Source organism: Sciurus carolinensis, chromosome 2 (assembly GCF_902686445.1).
Source record: "Sciurus carolinensis chromosome 2, mSciCar1.2, whole genome shotgun sequence".
Lineage (NCBI taxonomy): Eukaryota > Metazoa > Chordata > Mammalia > Rodentia > Sciuridae > Sciurus > Sciurus carolinensis.
The window spans coordinates 42337803-42358796 of NC_062214.1; the positions used below are offsets into that span (position 1 = coordinate 42337803).

Sequence of the window (20994 nt, forward strand, 5' to 3'; positions counted from 1 at the left end):
ACAGCTGCCCAGTGAGGGTGCTCTGCTTCCTCCTGGCTCTGGCCTCAGTCGCCCACCCACACACTCCACAGGGCTCCACCCACTAGGGGGCCGCCCTTGTCAGTCTGCTTCTCAGTGATGTCAGCAAAGGTATTGACCATCCCTCTATGCACATTTCCGGTCCCGGAAAGATCTTATAAAGATTGATCATTAAATAATAAGCTAATTAGTGCGCAGTTGAATTAGACATGGGATTGATTTTTAATTTTGTTTAAGTATTTGTTCAGCATGAACTGAGCAGCTATCAAGCTAGTCAAATTTAGCCAGTATCCATTGAAGTTTTATATAGGGGGGGCATGCTGTGGAAGCTTAAAAAGTTGATTTCATGGTCAGTGAGAGCAGAATAGCAGTTGCTAGAAGACGCAGAGGGAGGTTTGATGACAGGTACCAAATGCAGTTTGAATTTTGGTATATTTATAAAAAACAGGAAGAGAGGAGGTCGAAGTTTCCCAAAACAAAGAATAATAAAAGTTTTATTTTAAAAAAAGACACATTTTTTCAGCATCATGATCTATTACATTGAGAACTCAACAGCATGGGTGCAAAAAAAAAAAGTCTACATTAAAACCCTTCATTGAAATGCTTTATACTTTCCACAGACCAGAAACTAAAATAACCTGCTCTACAATTAGTCACAAATACGGTCCTTGAGTTTTTTTGCCCACACAGAGTGATAAACGTTTAAGAAATAGGAAATACTGATTCAATTATTACATATTGCATACCATTGTATACATGTATGAAATTATCACCCATTATCCCCTCTATATGTACAATTATTATGTTAATAAAAAAAGTAAAATAAAACAAACAGAAAAAATTAAAACGATATATGTGTGCAGGTACATAAAGTGTAATGACTAATTTGAATTTGCCAACTTGATTGGATTAAGAGATGCCAATGATTAAGAGACTTCTGGGTATATCAATGAAGGCGTGTCTAGGAATGATTGGAATGTAGGCTGGGAACTGAAGTGGAGCCCCTCCCTAAGCGTGGGCAGCACCGCCCAATAGAATGGAATGAAAACTGGAAGAACAAGGAGCAGGTGCAGATGCAAGCTTGGCTCTTCTTGAACAGATTCTTGATAGTTGCTTCCATTGTCTGAGGATATCAGACTCTCGTTTCTTCACTCGTCCAAAGCGGACTCTGTCAGTGATTCTCCAGGTAGTTTCCAGAAGCCCTTGGACTAGGGTAGCACTATTGATCCTTCTTGTTCTGGGGCTTCTGCCTCTTGGACTGCGCAGCTACTGGTTCTTCCAGTTTTCCAGCTGCAGACAGCCATTGTGGACTATCCAGCTTCTGGTCGTGTAAGCTAATCTAATATATCCCCTTTTTATAATCATACTTCCTGTTGATTCTGTTCCTCTAGAGAACCCTGACTAACACAGACCAAGTACCCCCACCCAAAAGACCCTTTCCATAATTAAGCTTCTCCTCTTGTCAGATCAGCAGGATGTCTGCCAAGGATATTGTAGTTGGTAGTTTCCCTTCTTGAAAATGCCAGGTTTGCACACAAAAGTTGCAATAGAGTCGAGTTGGCATCCCCGTTGAACGAAAAGACATTGTCTCTGTTTTCTTGATTAAAAAAACTTGTGAAACCTGTGTCTGGTCTAGAGGATGGAAGAGAAAGCTCTTGTCATGTGAACCTCCAAGCCACCCCTCCACCGGGTATGAAGTTCAAAGAATTTCCAAGATCTTTGTTCAGAGGAAGAATTCTTAGTCAAGAACCACCTCTGAACCCTGCAGTCAATAAATCTGCTTCCTAAAAATTCCTCGGTCTCCAGCCTCTTCTGTCCTACTTCATTTGGATGAATATATGATGTAGAATACATATGCTAGGTGAGCGCTCTCCAAGAGGAGCTATCTCTTCAGCTTTAAGTATCCTTTATTTTTTTTTTTTTCTCCCCTCTGAGGGATAGGGGATTCGAACCGGCATCCTTGCACATGTTAGGCAAGCTTTCTCCAAGGCGAGCTATTTCTTCAGCTCTTAGATTACATATGAATATATAAGTATAAACGTACAACCAGATATAAGCCCAAATATGTATTTAAATATATATATATTTAAAGGATATATGGATCAAAATAAAATGTACATGTATTGCATTTTGTCATATAGATCTGTCTGAGATTCCATGCTGTTTTTTCATCATTTTCTCCAGTTTGGGGATGAATGGTAGCTATGAAAGTCACATCTATAATAGACTATCTCATCAAGTTACACCACAACTAAGTGCCTTCCCCAAAATCTCAGGTGTGCTTTAAAAAAACCTGAAAGACAAGTAGATAAGAATTTTCCCGGCACCTGAATTTTTCACAAATGACTACAGGGTTTCTGTGCACAGAAATAAACAGATTTCATTCTTGTTCCCAAGGACATTTTGAGCCCACCAAATAAGTAACCTTTGTGGAGGCAAAATTTATTGTAGCTCCTGGAGAGAAAGAAAATGTGTTTGTATGTGTGTGCTGGTGGGCGTGTACATGCATGCATGTCTACTGATTTTACATATTATACATATTCAGAAAATATACATAATGTGTAAATATGTGTATAAATATAAATACATAATCTATAACAAAAGAGGCTGATTCAATGAAGCTGTAACCATTATCCCATTTGGACAGGCAGCATTACACCCCTGTGGACTAAAACACCCTTGGAAATAAGCACCAGCCCACGATTCCATTACTTCAAAAAAATCAAGAGCTGTTCCAACGAGCACACACCTGTTTTATATTATGTTTCATTTCTAAGGAAACCTATGTGTTATCCGCAGGAAGATACTTCAAATTTTAAAGTAAAGATCAAATGTTAAGGTTAAAAATGTTCTCAGAAACTTCTTTATGATGGAGACAACCCAAGGTCAAGAAGGCCACTAGAGAGAGGGGCAGGATGAAAGAGAACGTTAGGATATACAGACAGAAAATTGGGTGGGCCACAGGCTGGCTCAGCCCCAGCAGAACCCTTAAAAAGAAACCAATTGTTTCCAGCTGGTAGAATTTTAAAAATCTCCTCCAAATACTTTTGGGGATTTTTTCTCAGGATTTTTTTTTTTTTTTTTAAGGCTATTGTGAATGGAATTGTTTCCTTGATTTCTTTTTCAATAGTTTCATTATTGATATATAGAAAAGCTATTGATTTCTGCATGTTGATTTTGTATCCTGCTATTTTGCTGAATTTATTTATCAGCTCTAGAAATCTTCTGGTGGAGTTTTTTGGGTCTTCTAAGTATAGGATTCATACCACCTGCACACAGAGATAATTTGACTTCTCCTATTTGTATCCCTTTAATTTTCTTCTCTTGCCTGATTGCTCTGGCTAACTTTCAAGTACAATATTGAATTGGCATGGAAAGAGTATAAAATTCACTAATAAAAATACAGTAAAAAAACTGAAACTGCTCTAATTTTTTTAAATTCTTTGAAAGAGGTATCTAATTTGTCTTTGTTTTCTCTGCAGCCATGGAACCCGATGTGCAGGAGAAGTCTCAGCAGCAGCCAACAACAATATCTGTGGGGTTGGTGTGGCATACAACTCCAAGGTCGCAGGTGAGATGGCTCTGTCAAAGGCAGGCACCTTGCTGGGCAGCCTGCCCCAGAAGAGAGTACTCTCTAGTCTCCAGCCTGGCAGGGCCCAGCAAAGAGATCTCACTAGGGCAGGAGAGCTAGGAGTCATCAATTTAGCAAGAGTGAAAAAAATTTTTTCAATTTTAACATTCACAGCAGTATCAAAAATGCTTTACATGTTTTAATTGAAGCATAAGACAAATACAGACAAGTGAGCAGATTGTAAACACACAGTTCCATGAATTTTCACGACTGCAACACCCGTGTAACCAACAAAAGCCAAAACATGACCAAACCCCAGAACCCTCTTACCCCCACCCCAGTTATTACCCATACATCCCAGAATAACCACACTCTTGATTTCTAACAGCAAAAATTGGTCTTTTCTGGTTTTTGAACTTTATATAAATGAACTTGTACAGTCACTACTCTTTTGTGTCAATGTCAAATCACATTTTAGTGAGATTCAAATACAGACAGTAGATGTAAGGAGATGTGCACAAAATATTTGTAAAGATACTCAGAGCCCTTCCAAGTGTTTTGCACTGTGGATCTCATCTTTAAGGAGATGTATTCTGCCTAAAACCTTGTATGAACTTCCATTGGGCTGGGTATTTAATAATTTCTTCTTTACAGGAGCTTTAGAAATAGGAGTGGGCTTAGTAAGGCCCTAAACAACTTAGTGAGACCCTGTCTCAAAATAAAATTAAAAGGGCTGGGGGATATGGCTCAGTGGTTAAGCACCCCTGGATCCAATCTCCACTACTAAAAAAAAAAAAAGAAAGAAATAGGAGTGGTGATACCAACACCCCTAACCCACACCAAAATAAAAAACAAAAAAGTGGGGGAGAAAGGGGCAAAGGAGAGAGAGATTCATGAGCTTTCAACAACAACGGACTGGCTCTTTGCTTAGTCCATGTTTTGCATCAAATTGGTTCTTAATTTATTCAGGCTGAGTCACCCAACCTTGTTTTTCTTTCTTGTTTTTTTTTTTTTTTTTTTTTAACAACAACTGTCTTGATTTTTTTTTCTTAGCAATTTAATGGAACCATAAACCACTTTGTGCTGACACTTGCATTTCCAGGGCCCTAAATAAAGCAAATGTAACCTACACAAGCCCACTATTAACAGCTTTCAACACTGTTTGCTGAGAGTCTTGCCTGAGCTGGGTACAGAATTTCACAAAAGAATATATCTAGAGGTTTTCTGAAAGTACAGAGAGGAAGCTTTACCCCTCAGGTTTTAGCTCTTTTTACTTTGCATGCATCCAAAATGCAGCATTAATATGTCAGGTGCCATCGTGAGCTCAGGGGAAAAGATGTCTCTTGGTTAATATTTTATGAACCAGGTTCACACCTGGGATGGCATTTGAGGGTGGGTAGGTTCTCTATTCACAGGACAGAACTGTAGGCAAAAATTCAAACCTGAGTTTCTCATTCACTGTGATTATCCTCAAAATAGTTTTGAAGACTCTGAACACCCAAGGTGATTGACTTTTATGAAAAAGGGATTTATAGAATAACAGCCTGCAAAAGTTAAGAGGGGTAGGTTGTGGCTTTCTGAAAGTGCATGAGGTTCCTTTCCTGATCACCTTCTTTTCTTTTTCTTTTATTTGCACTTTGAAAACATCTGAGCTGCTCATCAAAATGTACCTAATTCTCCTACTCTCTTGGTTTGGATTCTCTGAAAGCAAAACCCAAGACAAGGATTTGGGTAAAATCAGTTTATTTGGGAGGTGATCTCAGGAGGCCAGAGTGAGGAAGTGAGGAAGGAAGACAACCAAGAAAGGGAAGCCAAAAGAGTGGGTGGATGAGCTCTCAGGTTTCAGACAACAGGGACTCAGTCCTGCAGGTGACCCTCTGAGGGACTGTGGCAAACACCCCTCAGAACTGCCCCCACCCAGTACAAGGTGAGAAGGTTGGGGGTTAAGCCACCATCCCCCATAGTCTATTGATTGGGGATGGCTCCTGGGCCAGAAACACCCTCACCTCTTCAAGTTCCTCTTACTAGGAGTAAGTAGAACTCACTCAGCATAGAATGCCTTGAGGCAAAAGAGACCCTAGACCCTAATGGTCAGAGGAGCCTCTGCTTCCCTTGCTGAGTGCAGCCTGTTGCTTCAGAGACAGAAATTGAGAGTCTGTGAAACCCTGGGATAGCTCAGGCCTCACAACAACACTCCGAGTTTCCAGAAACCAAGAACAGGGGCAGCAGGAAGCAAGCCCAGCCACACCAAGGTTTTAAGCAAATGATCCTCCTTGTTTCTTTCTCCGCCCCTTTGCCCCAGCTTTGCTCTTCTGTGTCCACTCACATTGGTTCTAACTGTGCAGGGGCTGGGGATGCTTTCATCCCATCCCATGCCCTATTTTAGTACATCCAACATCCTATCAACTCCCACCCAGGAGAATCAAAATGAATTCTACTTGAGGAAGTACTACAGATTTACTCAAAAATTGCAAACAAAAGCAGAGTTTCAGACCCCTCAAACTTACAAATTTAGGGGAATACTTTATTCATTTCAGCCAACAATTCCAAAAGTTAACTGGTTTTTAATTATTCACTAAAAATTAGCAAAACTCAGAGAATCTTCCTCTCAGGAGCTGAGCTGGGGAATGCTGAAGCGCCACCTGGTGGCCACTTCAGATCACTGCTAGTCTCTGACAGTTTCAGAGATGCTCAGTTGCAGGTCAGCGAGGCATTTGCTACACTGTGGAAGTGCTTCTCAGGTTTCTGTTCAACCTGTCTTCAAAAACAGAGTGTGTGTGAAGCTAAACTGCTGTTAAATCTTAGTCCAGAAATAAAAAGAGGAATGGAAATGAAAGTGTAAAATGAGTCCTCTGAGGGGAGAAAAGTGAAAAGAACATTGAACATCTCTTCTCATTGCATGTTTTGCCATCTTTCCAAGGGGTCCCTGTCTTTTTCTTGTTGATTTTCAGGCATTCTTGGTATGTTGTTAATATTAGCACTGGATTCATTTTAGTCAGTGCAAATACCTTTTCCAGAATTTTCACATCAGAGTCTACTTTTGTATGTGGTGCCAGCTGAGCTTCCAGTTTTATTTTTCTCCAAATGGTGACCCAGTGATCCCAACATGATCCATGCAACAATCTGTCCTGTCCCTGTGATTGGTGGTATTACCTCCATTGCCTATTAAGTTACCATATATACATGGGTCAATCTCTGGGTAAATACAATCTAGAGAAAACCTCCTAGCAAATAGAAATTAGAAAATATAGTCATTAATCTCCTCCTAGACTATTGTATATGTTCTTTCCTCACCCAGAATGCCTCCCCCTGTGCTTTACCTGGCCACCTCCCCTTCCTCCTTCAGCTCTCGGGACCCTCCCTGCTTCTTCCAACTTCACTTCTAGTCAGTTTCCTCATCTAAATTTGGTACAAAAGCACTTTGAAATTTTCCTTCCCAGTGCTCACTACTATTAGATATTATATATTCTTACACATTATATTAATCAGGGTTTTCTAGAGAGAAAGAACCAATAATAGATGATAGATAGATAGATAGATAGAGGGAATGTATGTGGGAGATTTGACTCACAAGCTTATGGAAGTTGAGCAATCTCATGTCATGACAGGTCATCAGCAAGCTAGAGACCTTGGGATAATGCAAGCATGTTTTATTCCAAGTCCAAGACCTGACAACCCAGGGGCTGTCGGTATAATTCCTGGAATCCGAAAATCAGAGCCTGGAATTCTAATGTCCAAAGACAGGTGAAGAGTGTATCCCAGCTCCAGGAGAGAGAAAAATCAGCTTGCCTTTCCTCTGTTTTTGCTGTATCAGATTTCCCAAGGGATTGTAAGGCACCTGCCCACACTGAGGACAGATTTTCCCCACTTAACCCACTCAGACTCACATGCAGCTCTTCTCTGGAAACACCCTCCCAACACATCCAAAATGTTTCACTAATTCCCTAGGTAGTCTTTCATCCAGTTGAACTGACATCCCGTACATAGTTATTGAATAATATTTCTCCACCTGCAGGCAATGGTCTCCACAAAGGCAGGGCAGTTACCATATATACTGTTTGCTCTCACCTCAGCCCCTAGATCGGGGTCTGGCTCACAGTAGATGCTCAAACCCTGTTTGCTGAACAAGAGAAAACAAGGAAGGAAGGAAGAGGAAAAGAAAGCAGAGCCCATGGATAAGTCCATTAGTAAGCAGTAGAAATGCATCATTGAATGAAAGAATGAGGTCAACAGAGTTGAGAGATGAAGGATCTAAGGACCCAAAACCAACAGAATGTCAACCCAGGAAGCAAAAACATCTCCTCCTACCAGCATCATTTTAGTGTTGCTACTTTATTCCAATCAGATTAATTCCAAGGAGTCTGGCTCCACCTTTTTCCTCCCTCTCCTCTCTCCCTCTCAAGAGCATTGTGAGCATGTCCTAGGGGCCAGCACTATCAACCACACTAGTCAGAGCTGCTCAGGGTCCAGCAGTGAAGTCAGAATGGTGACTCCTTTATGCAGTACCCTAGGACGCCCTAGGCTAGCAGAGCACCGAGACCTTCCACCAACCTCACATGTCATTCAGGTGTTGAAAATCAAGTGTGCAACTTCCCAGGGGCTCACCTTTTCCTCTAATCCCTCAGAATCTCAGGAATATTGGGACCTGAAACCACTAAAGATCCTTAATTCAAACATCCACTGATGTTTCATAACAATTATAGCGTTACTACTTACTAAGGACGATGACAACGATCAACATCTGTTGACTCTTACTGTGTGTCAGGCACAATGCAAAACCCTTTGCTCATTTAACACTTTACAGTTCTATGCACATTATTGTATGTCCTATAAAATATATATAGTATGTGGTACTACCCCTCTTTTATTACAGGGAGCAAAATTGAAATATGAGGCTACATTCCAGTAAGTTGTGGGATAATTTTGCACCCCCCACCCCAGTGCCCATGTTTGAAAAACTCTCCCCACTCTCCTGAGGTAGCTACATCAGTCTAGAAGTGCACACCTCCAGGGACAAGCAACTGACTCACTTCTGATAAATCCATTCTGCCTTTGGGCATATGTGACTCAGAAATACCTTTTTTAAAATGGGCTCCCTTGCTGGACATGGTGGTACATCCTATAATCCCAGCTACTGGGGAGGCCCAGGCAGGAGGATCACAAGGTTAAGGCCATCCTTAGCAATTTAATAAGAACCCCATCTCAAAATAAAAAAGGGACGAGGATTTAGCTCAGTGGTAGAGCACCCCTGGGTTTGATCCCAGTAACACACACACACACACACACACACACACACACACACACACACAAACAGGGTTCTTTTGGTTTCTGGTGCCTTATCATAGACACAGTTATTTCTGGTGGTTACCACCTCTTCTAGATACTACACAAGCAGGGATGGAAGAATTCCAGGCAGTTTGGATCCTGAACAGTAGCTTCTCCATAACATGTTGACCTGAACATCTGGGGATGTCCCAAGAGTCTTAGAAGTCTGGAAGTTTTAATAATTTCAAAACAATTTTATAAAAGTTTACTTGCATCTCTTCACCCACTTCTTTAATTGTATACATTTTTAAGAAAAAGATTAATTTTAATATTTTAGCTTAAACTGAATTTATTCAAGTAACAGTCTAAGAAGATAAAATAATTCTTTTCTTAATTTTTAATTTAATTTTTAAACCCATGTTTGGCCTCTTCAATCAAAAGGATTGAGAAAAAAATACATTTAAAAATGTGTCATTCAGCATTCACAAAACCAAATCAGTGTACAACAAATATAAATAATGAACTTTCCCAAATAACGTCACGTGCCTGTTTGTTGAACTTATACTTCTGAAAGCTCAAGATGGCACGAAGCTTTGGAGAGATGCTTCCTTCAGTCTTCTGCCCATTTATTTAGTCCACCATTAGCATGGAGGCTTCCTGTTCTCAATAATGGAATACATGGTGAGCCCGAGACCAGGCACCTGCCCTCATACCAGTTCACAGACTAGGTGACATTGGCAGCAAATATGCAAGATGATATCAGAGAATGGTTTGCACAGTGAACAGAATAAAGCAAGATGACAGAGTAACTGAGTCTCAAGGGACAGCAAACCACTTGAGAGAGGGACTCTATAGCTAATTTAACACCATCCTGGGCTTCTGCAGAGACCCTCAAGGCAGACCCAGCCCTGGTTACCTTTTTAAACCAGAGCTTAAAAACTCTGGTTTTAAGTTTTCAGTCAATGTTTTCATTGATTAAAAGCTTAAAAATCAATGACATGAGATAGATGAGATCACTTTCTATCAACATTTTAACCACAAAGAAGTGATAAATATTTGATGAGGTAGATACGCTTATCCTGATTTGAATATTACAAGTACCTCACGAATATATTCAACCTTTATGGGTCAATTTAAAAATAAGAAATAATTTTTGAAAAGATTGTCTAAAAAGTTTTGAAAACCACTCAATCAATCACTGTCAAAATACCCCAGAATTTCTCTAACAACAATGGATTGCTTTCATATACTATTATCATATTATTATTGGCCAATAAATCTCAGAATACTTTAGTAAGTACACACATCTTTTTAATCTGAGTTTTTAAATAAACCCAATAAAAATCACTGTAAGCACAGTGATTAATGAGTTTTCAGATCCTAAAACCCAAATGAGCAGGCATTTGCTCCTTAGCCTTCAGGTCTAATCTTCATGAGCACACAAGGTGGCAATTATCAGCTCTGAGGTTGTGGGCAGGTGTAGCATGCACTGGTATTGGGTACAAATATACCCTTTGTAACAGAAGCAGAGCAGAGAGGATGCAGCTCAAATCCAAGGGGCCACACGGCACTCCAGGCCTCAGGGCCAGCCATGGTACAAGCTGAGTAAGAAGGTGGGTAAGGCCTCTAAATTAATGGAAGAGGGACAAAGAGTTACCTCTGGTCATTAATGTACCGTGCAGGTCTCCCTGGCCGTCGGGGTGGGATAGACATGCCTGATGGGCAGTCTGTGTCTTTTCTCCCCCAACAAGTCACACCAGCCAGTAAAGCATTTTCCAGATGTGGAGACACTGACTCCTAGCTCCTTTGACATCTCTCTCTTTCTCTCCCTCTCCATCCCACACCCCATAACTCCTAGAGCAACCAGGGGCAGAGGAGAGGCCCTCCCTCAAAGTTCTCAGGTCACCCTGAGTCTCTATCCTGGCTGCTGATAGTGCAATCGGTTACAAAATTAATACCGTATCTCATTCAATTAATGCATGCCTCATTCCTCCTGAGCTTCACACGATTAAAAGAAATGTCAGGCACCTGGCCCCAGAATATGAATGAGCCTGTCTCCCAGTCTAACCTCTGCCTCCTTTAATGCTAAAGCAGTCAGAAAATTAATATGCATCAGCTCCTATGTTTTTGTGCAGCATGAAGGGGCCGACGAGGGGTAGAGGCCAAGGGACAGAGGCCGAGGGACAAGAGCCACGAAAAGGAGCTTGCAGGGTGCAGCTGGATGCACCATGCTGACTCTGACAAAATCCAGGGCTTCATGGGTTAGCTGGTGGGACAGCCGAGCCGACTTTGGTCAGTGTAACATTTCGCTCACCTTTTCATGGAGGTGAGCTGGTCCGTCCTGGTCATTTTGGGCACTGGGCAAGTTCAAGAGCATGTGAGCATTCTCTGTCCTGGCAAGGGAATCCTGTCCTCTCTGTGTTTATCCCCACTCCCAACAGAGTGAGCATGGCTTTGCAGGAAAGTTGAACTCTTCAGTTTATTCTGTGACCCACTGGTCATCTTATTCGCATTCATTTTTTTCAATAAATGAAATAGAAATGGATCCTAAGCAAAAGGTAGAGTTTTAAACTTCCTATCTCCTTATAAAATGAACTGTAAAACTTAATTTCAAAAAAAAGTTTCAAATCAAGACTAGGTTTATTCTAGATAAGCTTCCTCCAAACAAAAGGATGTGAACTCATTGGATGTTTCTTGAAAGAAATGTTGACCTGACTTATTATGGGTTAATGGTAGAAGATGAACAATTTGGACCTGTTATTATTTGTTCTTCTGAGCCTGTTATTTCTACAGGGGAGAAAATCAACTACATAAAGTAATAACACCATTTATTCACCAAATATTTGTCAAGGTTAAGGTAAATACCAAGCATCATGTTGATCCCCAGGGACATAGAAGTGAACAAAATAAATGCATCCCCTGCACTCAAAGACCTTGCTGACTGATGGTATATGAAACATTTAAATAAGCAATAGTAGTAGAGGGGTTTAAAGTGCACTGAGGAAAATTGCAATCCAAGAACAGCAGGTATTCCCTTACTGAGAAGGAAACAGGGACCCTCAGTCTCTGTCTATAAAAGTAGTAAGCCCTTAAGGAGGAAAGCAATTTTATATCAACTTCTCATAACCTGGAAGAAATTGAGTGACCCTTATTTAAGTTGATTTGCATACTATGCTAGAGAGTGATGTTTGAAAAAGTATGTCCTTGAGTAAAAATATCAGGTTCCAGATTTTGGTTATATTCAGACTAGCCCCTTCATTCTATAATCTATAGTCCATTTTCTGTTGCTATCACAAAATACCTAAGGCTGGATAATGTATAAAGGAAAGAGACTTGTTTAGCTCACAATTTTGAAGGTTAAAGGAAAAGATCAGGCAACCCCATCAATTCAGCCTCTGGTGGTGATAAAATCATGCAGAAGTGTATGCAAGGGTGACCACATGGTGAGATAGGAAGCCTGAGAATAGGTCAGGTCCAGTGTTGCTCTTTGTTTAACAGCTTGCTCTCATGGGAATCAACTAGCATCCAGCAAGAATCACATTAATCCCTTCCAAGAGCAGAGCCCTCCATGACCTAATTACCTTCCTTTAGGCCCCACCTCTTAAAGGTTCCATCACCTCTCACATCACCACACTGGGTAGCAAGTTTCCAGAACATGAACCTTCAGGGGGCACGTTCAAACCATAGCCATCCCCATGAGTAGAAAGACATAGGTCAGCTTCACAACACTCAAGGCTCCTTGACACAGAATTGTGGGTCAACTGACACATCCTCAGGCAACAAAGCTCTGTAGAGAGCAATATGGCTCCAATCAGCAACATTCTGAGGGTAGTGATGGAAAATCAGAAGGTCCTTTCATTAATACTAGTGAGTTAACCCTGAAAGGGATCTTTTGTAGATGACCAGAAGATCATATGAATCATGGTTGCAACTGAAGTGAAGATGGCCCTCACCCCTTTCTGCCTTGTCCCTGTGCACAGCTCATGTTTACCCCACGTAATCCTGGACTACAGATCCTGATCCTTTTCAACTTCCCAGCAATAAGTCACTCCTAAAGCAGTATGGAGATTCCTGAAAAAAAACTAGGAATGGAACACCATTTAACCCAGTCATTCCACTCCTTGATATATACCCAAAGGATTTAGAATCAGCATACTACAGTGATGCAACTGCATCAATGTTTATAGCAGATCAATTCACAATAGCTAAACTTTAGAACCAACCTAAGTTCCCATCAATAGATGAATGAATAAAGAAAATGTGGTATATATACACAATGGAATATTACTCAGCCATAAAAAAGAATGACTAAATTTGTCAGTAAATGGATGGAACTGGAGACTATCATACTAAGAGAAATAAGCCAATCTGAAAAAAACCAAAGGCCAGATGTTCTCTCTGATATGTGGGTGCTAACACATAAAAGAGAAGAATAGAAGTTCAGTGGATTAGACAAAGCGGAATAAAGGGAAGGGAAGGGGATAGGAAGAGGAAAGACAGTGGAATGAATCTGACATAACTTTCCTATGTTCATATATGAATATACTACCGTGACTCTCTACATCAAGTACATCCACAAGACTGGGATCCTAATTAGAATAAGATATACTCCATGTGTCAAAAAGATCCTACTGTCATGTGTAATTAAAAAGAACAAATCAAATTTAAAAAAAAAAAAAGACACTCCTATAATGTTTCAGGGAGTTAACAAATACTTTACCAAATGCCATGGAGGAGAGAAAAAAGAGGGTTATACCATACATCCCATTAACAACCCAATTTAAAATAGCCCACTCAACATTTCTGTCCTTCCCAATATCCCTCTTTGGTGATTTCTGTCTTTACCAATATCCTTCTCTTTCCTAATCCCACCCTGGTATTGCCCCTGACCTTCCCTCTGCCCCTTTCCCTCTTCCTTCTGGAATTTCTCCTTAAATATCAAATATCAATCCCCTCCCACACCTATCATGCACAGTTGCTTTATATCCTTTGAATCTTGGTCCCAGTCAACACCCAGTTGCTGAAGGCTGAGCTCCACTTGGAAACAGGCTTATTAAGGAATCTCATCAATGAATATGGTTGCTCTCCATTAGGGATTCCAGGAAATTTTATTAAGGGAATAAAATTTTCCTCAACTGGTAAGTAAGGAAAGGTATGAGTGAGGTCCAAAGAGGAACCTGGGACCATCTGCACATTCTTCTTGATCCTTGGACTCCACAGTGTTCCCCAGGTTACCAAGGGTCACCAGTTCTTCCAACCATACCCAGAACCCAAGCTTTTCTCCATCCCATGTCCCCTGAGAACTGGGATACCAAAGCCCAACGTTCTCTCTGCCCACACCTGTCCACAGGTATCCGGATGTTGGACCAGCCATTTATGACGGACATCATCGAGGCCTCCTCCATCAGCCACATGCCACAGCTGATTGACATCTACAGCGCCAGCTGGGGCCCCACAGACAACGGGAAGACGGTGGATGGGCCCCGAGAACTCACGCTTCAGGCCATGGCCGATGGTGTGAACAAGGTAAAGACGTCCCTGCCACTACGAGGCCTCAGGTCACACAAAAGGGGGAGGGTGATGGTGAGGCAGTGGTGACAAGACAGCAGATGAGGAGGCAGGGCAGGGGGCAGAGAGGGGCTGTTACCCTGTGTGTCGGGTCAGGCCCTGTGAGAAAGGGACACCAAAACAGGTTTGGTGATACAGGAGATTTCCTGGAGAGGACACTGTGAAGGACAGAGTGGGGGAGGGGTGGGAGAGACCAGGAGGCTTCAGACTCTGGTGTGACCTGATCCCTGTGAAGGGCCAAGGGAAGGGGAGAGGAAGTGTCTCAGACGGCAGCCCTGCACTAAGGAGGTTCTGCTGACCAACAGGCGGTCCTCATGCCAAAGTTCCCCATCCCAGGCAGGAAGGGGCCTCCACACTCAGTAGTTGGACACAGCCCACCAGAAGTAGTGTCTCTGGTGGGTCCAGGGGGCAGCAGCCTCCATGATATGCACCCATGGCAGCAAATCTGAGCAGTGAATTTTACAGCCATGGATTCCTGATATTAGCCCAGGAATGGGCAGTGCAAAGAAGGGGCAAAGGCAGAGCCCCAGGAGGAGGGCAGCCAGGAGACATGGGGCAACAACTGCATAATAAGGGGCAGGAGGCTCCGTCTCTGAGACCTCAGGACAGGAGTCACCCAAGCAGGACACTAGCCCAGTACTCCTGGAGTCAAGTCCCCACTCCAACACTCAGCACGGAAGCACCTATTAGCAACTGATCTAACCTGGCTGAGCCCACTTTCTTACCTGTAAAATGGTCATTATGTGGAGTCCCTTGTGGGATCAGGATTGGGATCCTTGGGAGGTGTAAATGAGATAAATATGCAAGAGCATAGTGCTGGGAAATGCCCGGCAGATGCTAAGTGTCTGTCCCGGTCACTGCTGACACTTAACCAACCACCCCAAAACTTCATGGCATGAACACAGCGATTGTAGGCTTGTGGATCCAATGGGTCAGGAATTCTAACCAGACACGTTAGGGATGTCTTATATCTGTTCTATAATTCCTGGGGTCTAAGGTGCCACAAGACTTGTGACCTGAGCATTAGTTACTAGATTCCATGTCCTTGCAAGATGTTTTGATGTGCTAAGCTCAGAGTGCAGCCTCTGGTCCTGGTGAGAGTGTGAGGAATGCAGCATCGGCCCCTCCCCTCCCATGCACCTGACTTTGCTTCTGAACATTGGTATTAAAGTCTGAGAGGTATTGCTCTAAGCAAACTTTAGGATCCATATCCTATAACCCTTAGATACTGAGACCCTAAAATAACCCACAAAGGGGCAGAAGAGGCAATGCCTTCTTCTGGAAGTAATGTCGCCATATTTCCTCATCAACATGATGTGTTAGATGTATGGTTTGGGGTCTAAGCCCTGTGTTCTGGTTTGTCTCTGTGTTGCAGGGACAGGGCCCAGGTAGATCAGCTGCAGGGGTTTCTTATAAGGGTGCTCAAGGAGGGATGAGGGCAGCAGGATAATCTGGGCAGGTCCTCAAACCACGTGGGATGAGTTGAACCTTCTGGATCCAAAGTGGCTCAGGTTGCTAGCCACAGAGCTGTGTGGAGATTCGACTCTGCTGTCATGGGGCTGGGCCACTCTCACCCGTCTGTTTCTCTCTGGCTCTGTGCCTCCCATCCTCCACGCCATTTTTTCTTCCTTGAGGCTTCTGTTCAGGTGGTAGTTCCACCTAGACTCGGCCCCTCCGCAACCTCGTTCATTACGACCCATCAGCCTCAACCTCTGCTACCTGCCCCCAATGGATTCAGGGAAATTTTGGCCCTCACTTAGGGCCACTTCCTTCCTAGACTAGGCTCGAAGCTAAGAAACATGGTTCTGTTGGCAAGGCTCAGAACTTGAAGTCACAGGACAGTCAGAAGGTTTCCAACACCCCCTTTTTCTTTTCTACTCTTGGATAGCATCAGATGGTGGTCATCTGTATTCACACCACCCTTGCAGCCCTCTGATGGGGAAATTTCTGCTGTGCTGGTGAATTATTCCAAAGGTCTGAACAGAGATGTAAGACCATATGCTCCCCTTCAGTTATGGGGTTGAATTGTGTACCCCAATATTTACACATTGAAGTCTTAACCCCCAGCACCTTGGAATGTGACCTTCTTTGGAAACAGATGTAACTAGTTAAGATGAGATCACACTGGAGTATGATCCAATTCAACTGGTACCTTTATCCAACATTATTGGTATCTTAATCCAGTATTACAGGCATCCTTATTTTTTAAAGAAAATGGTGGAATTTGGACACAGACATGTACTTAGGGAGAATGTCATGTGCAGATAAAGGCAGAACCTGAGTGGAGCATCTACAAGCCAACAAATGCCAAAGATTGCCAGAAAAGCATCAGAAACCAAGGGAAGGTCAGGGAATAGATTCTTTTTTGCAGCACTCAGAAGGAACCAACCTGCTAACACTTTAATGTTAGACTTCCAACTTCAGAACCACTAGGCAACTAATTTCTACTATCTCTGTGACCCAAGTTGTACTTACCACAGCATCCCTAGAAGTTTTCTTTAGAAGACTAAAGAAAACTAATAAACACTTATTTCAATGGACAGTCAAGAAAGAAATGTGGCCAGATTCTAGCAGTGAGGAAATGACCTGGTCACTATTCAAGGTCACCTTGATGTCACCTGGATTTCTCTTCTATAACCAAGATGGTTGATAGTTGATCCCATGACAGTTTTTTTTTCTTTCTCCCTTGAGACCTCATGAGGTCTCCTTCCTCCATTCTCTAACACAGTTACCTCAAAGGAGTAAGCATGCAAAAAAAAAAAAAAAATTCATGATACAATCCTAAGAGAGAGAGACGTATTCCTGAATTAGGGGCAAGGCACCATGCTGGAATCGGCTCTTACTGACCTCAGAGTGGAGGCTTGGAATTGTACGTGGAAATTGGCAAGCACCACAAATAAAGATCCTTTATGTCCCCTTCAGAGACCTAGTTGTTAACCACACCCCTGGTTTTCCTTAAATTATAGCATTTTCATGGTCACGTATTCTCCCTACAAGCAAAGTCCAGCCTTGCCTTCAAGAGATTAGAAATTCCCTTTGGAAAGGGGAAAACTTGGACAAAAAACACCTGAAACCCTATAAGACTTCTTTTTCCCCAAAATAGCAAGTTTTCCAACAAGAGTCACAAGTTACCCCAACACTGTGGAGGACAACTTTTCTAAATAAGTCATGACCTCACTTTTTATGAGAGTCAACACTTGGGCTTTCAATACAAGGATTATAGAAACTCATTTAGGAATGGGAAAGAGTCCTTGAAAGTCCAGTAGACATGGATTTTCACTGAGAGGCATTTTTGTCACCCAAAACGGTAAGAGAGAATCAGGCTAGCAGGTAATGTGTGGCCTCTGTTCACATTAATAATGCATATGGTACCCAGTGCAGAGTATCCTGGTTGGCTGCTATCATTTTCCACCAGTTTCCAAACTTTCCCATCCCATCACAGGGCTGAGCACCTCTCTCTGCTCCATTTGTAGCCTCCCTAGCTGCAACTAAAAAGGCCTTTTCAATGTGATTGTTCCGCAAAACACGTCAAACATACCAAAACTTAAGAGAAAAATTGTTACCACTTATCTTCAGATGAGTAAATATTTTAGAAAGTAAAGCAAATATGATGAAAAATACATACTTTCTCATTTGACTTTTCCCCAAACTATAGGAATGATTCTTTCCTTGCTTTGAAGTGACAGTTTTTGGACAGTATTATGGAATTTTGTGAGTGACAGTATCAGACACTGGCAAAGATTTCCTTCTGGTTATTTCAGTTGCTTCATCTACACTAAAGAAAAATCCACCTCTCAAAAGTGGTACCCTCCTAAACATGAAGTCTGATAATTACCTTTCACAACAGGTAATTCTTAGGTTTCATTCTTAGGTTTGTTTTTTAATCTTAGCATCCTGCACATATTTTCTGTTTGATCAATAGAATAACAATAAAAAGGAAGAGAGGGGGAAAGAGGAGGATAAGAGACCTTTCCCAGATCACATGTTTGCCCCATCATTCCCAGTTGTCTGACACCCACTTCACACATAAACATAACCTACTGGGCTATTTGGAGATCTGAATTTCCATCTCCTAAGTTTTCTCAATAAATACTTGAGGGAGGCAACAAGGAGCAGACAAGAAGGAAGGAAAGAAGGAAACCTTTTCCCCTTTGTTTCAATCTTTTTCTCTTTGTGTAGTCTACATGTTGGTTTCACAGTGAAAGCATTTTTCACGTTATAGATGAGACGTGGGTGACAGAGACCTCAGAATTATGAGATGGTCCAATAGTTCACATCTGTCTTAGTTTGGAATCTCCCAGCAGCAGACCCTGAGACAAGATTTGAGTTCAAGCCAATTATTTGGAAGGTAAAGGGAATACCAGAAGTAAACAGGGAGGTATGATAAAAAAATTTTTAAAAAAAACAGAAGAGGTCAATTCAGACTGTATAATCCCACCAGCCACAACCATGAGCAACTAGAACCATGGACAACTGGAAAATCACGTAGGGTGCACAGTGAAGCACCCTATGGCAAGGGTACTGGGATACACCTGAGTAAGTTTGGTTCTCAAGGGGTAGAAATGCTCCAGGATTTGCAGCAAGAGGTCAGATGTATGGGAGCAGGCTTCAGCCTCTTGGGATGAAGCCTTAAGACTAAGAGTTGCATATGCTGACATTAGGAAATTCCCAGGCCCAAGAGGTTCTAATGTCCAAGGGCTATCTATGGACCAACACCCACTGCCATCTGCTCAATACCAGAGTGCAGTTTGAGCAAAACCTAATCTGAGACAAAATAACTCTCCAGAAAAATAAAGCACACGCCAGATGATGTGTTTACTGCTCAGGTAAAGGATGCAGCCCTTGTAAAGAGCTGCAAAGAGAAGCCATTGTGTGACCCAGCATCTTATTCTGCAGCAACTTATTTTGCTCTGGCAAAAGAAGGGAACTCAGACAACACTGGGGAGCCTGGAAGGTGAAAATTGATTCATGCAGTTCTTCCCACCTCTGGAGGAAATGCAATCACCCAGGGCAACCCTGGCACATCTTTGGCTGGCTTCGATGGCTTCACTCCAACCCCTTATTAATCACTTTTCAGGGTCACTATTAGAGGGAATATCTTAGGAATATTTAAAGACAAGGCTACAATAAATTCTCTAAGATGCAGATGAACGGAGCATTCACTGTTTATTCCCTGAGGGATTGCAGAGGGGTCAAGATCCCAGGTCTTTAGGATGGAATGTATGGAGAGGACTACTTTCAGTTGAGAGCCACCATCCAGGAAGGAGGGGCAGAGGGCTGCCTGGGGAGACAGTGATTAATCAGGCGTGGGCCTCGCCGCACGCTGAAATTTAATCAGAGCATGGGTCGGACACCGTGGCAGCGGGTGCTGGGGCCTCTGTCAGGCGATAAATGCCTCCTGCCAAGGAGCTCTAGGGAGTACTCCATGAGCCCTGATTTATGCTTTGCAGCCAGACAAAGGTTCACCGCTAAGCAGGAAGCCCATAGCATGGAATCTGCAGCTCAGCCTCTGATGTGGTATGCCATTACAATTCTTTCTTTCACTTCTGGTATAAAGAGAAATGGAAGGAAAGGCTGATGGATCTCAGAGGATCTTTCCTGAGACATGGAAAATTGTCCAGGTTGGACTTCTGCAGTATGCAATGTTTTCAGATCAGCTTCTTCCACTTGCACTTGGTGATATGCATCTACATTTCCTCTGTGTCTTTTCATGGTCTGATAGATCATTTCTCTGTAGCACTGAATAATATCCCAATGTCTGTATGTACCACCACTACAGACACTACATCCCTTCACCTACAGAGGGCATCTTGGCTGCTTTCAATTTTTGACAGTTCTGAATGAGGCTGCTGCTATAAACATGGAGATGCAGGTTCTGTATGGGCATAAATTTGCAACTCTCTTAAGTAAATACCAAAGAGCACAACCCTGAGTCCGTGGTAAGAGGATATTTGGTTTTCTAAGAACTGCAACAGTCTTCCAAAGAAATTGTGCTCTGGCGAGTTCCCCGGAGCAAAGAACCAGAGCTTCTGCTGCTCCTCCTACTCACCAGCATGTGGTGCCCTCAGCACTCTGGATTTTGGTCCCTCATGGATGTATAAGGGTAGCTCCTTGTTTTCATTTGCATTTCCCCCATTACATAAAATGTGGAGCATCTTTTCATAGGCTTATTTGCCCTCTGTATATTTGGCGAGGTGTCTGTTTCAAGAGCTCTTACAAGTTAATAAAAAGAAGAATGTCACAAAGAAGAAATGGACAAAGGATTTTACCTTTGAGGGCCTGGGGCTTTGCTAAGTTATTTACAAGGCAAGAATACAAGTGAGAAGTAGAGATACAAAAAGACAAACTCAACCTGTAGTTGAGTTTCTATACAACTCAAAACAATGAGGTACCATTTTTGTGCATCAAATTGGTAAAATTATTTTTTTAAAACATAAAATTATTTTATAAAGATATTTTTTAAAAACATAAATTCTCACCCAGGTGAAATGCATATGAAGTTCTTATGCACTCATGATGAAAATACAAATTTTAACAATCTTTGTTAAGAGTGATACTGTAGCAACATGGAT

At 42.1% G+C, this 20994-nt stretch overlaps 1 protein-coding gene across 1 annotated transcript in view; it reads left to right on the forward strand.

Annotated features, from left to right (window-relative positions):
- The window catches only part of Pcsk2 (proprotein convertase subtilisin/kexin type 2), a 281613-nt gene that overhangs the window by 236593 nt on the left and 24026 nt on the right, over positions 1–20994 (forward strand). The window contains exons 7-8 of the mRNA XM_047534334.1: positions 3501–3589; positions 14205–14380. Of these exons, the coding sequence (XP_047390290.1) occupies positions 3501–3589; positions 14205–14380 (265 nt within the window). The remainder of the gene's footprint in view (positions 1–3500; positions 3590–14204; positions 14381–20994) is intronic.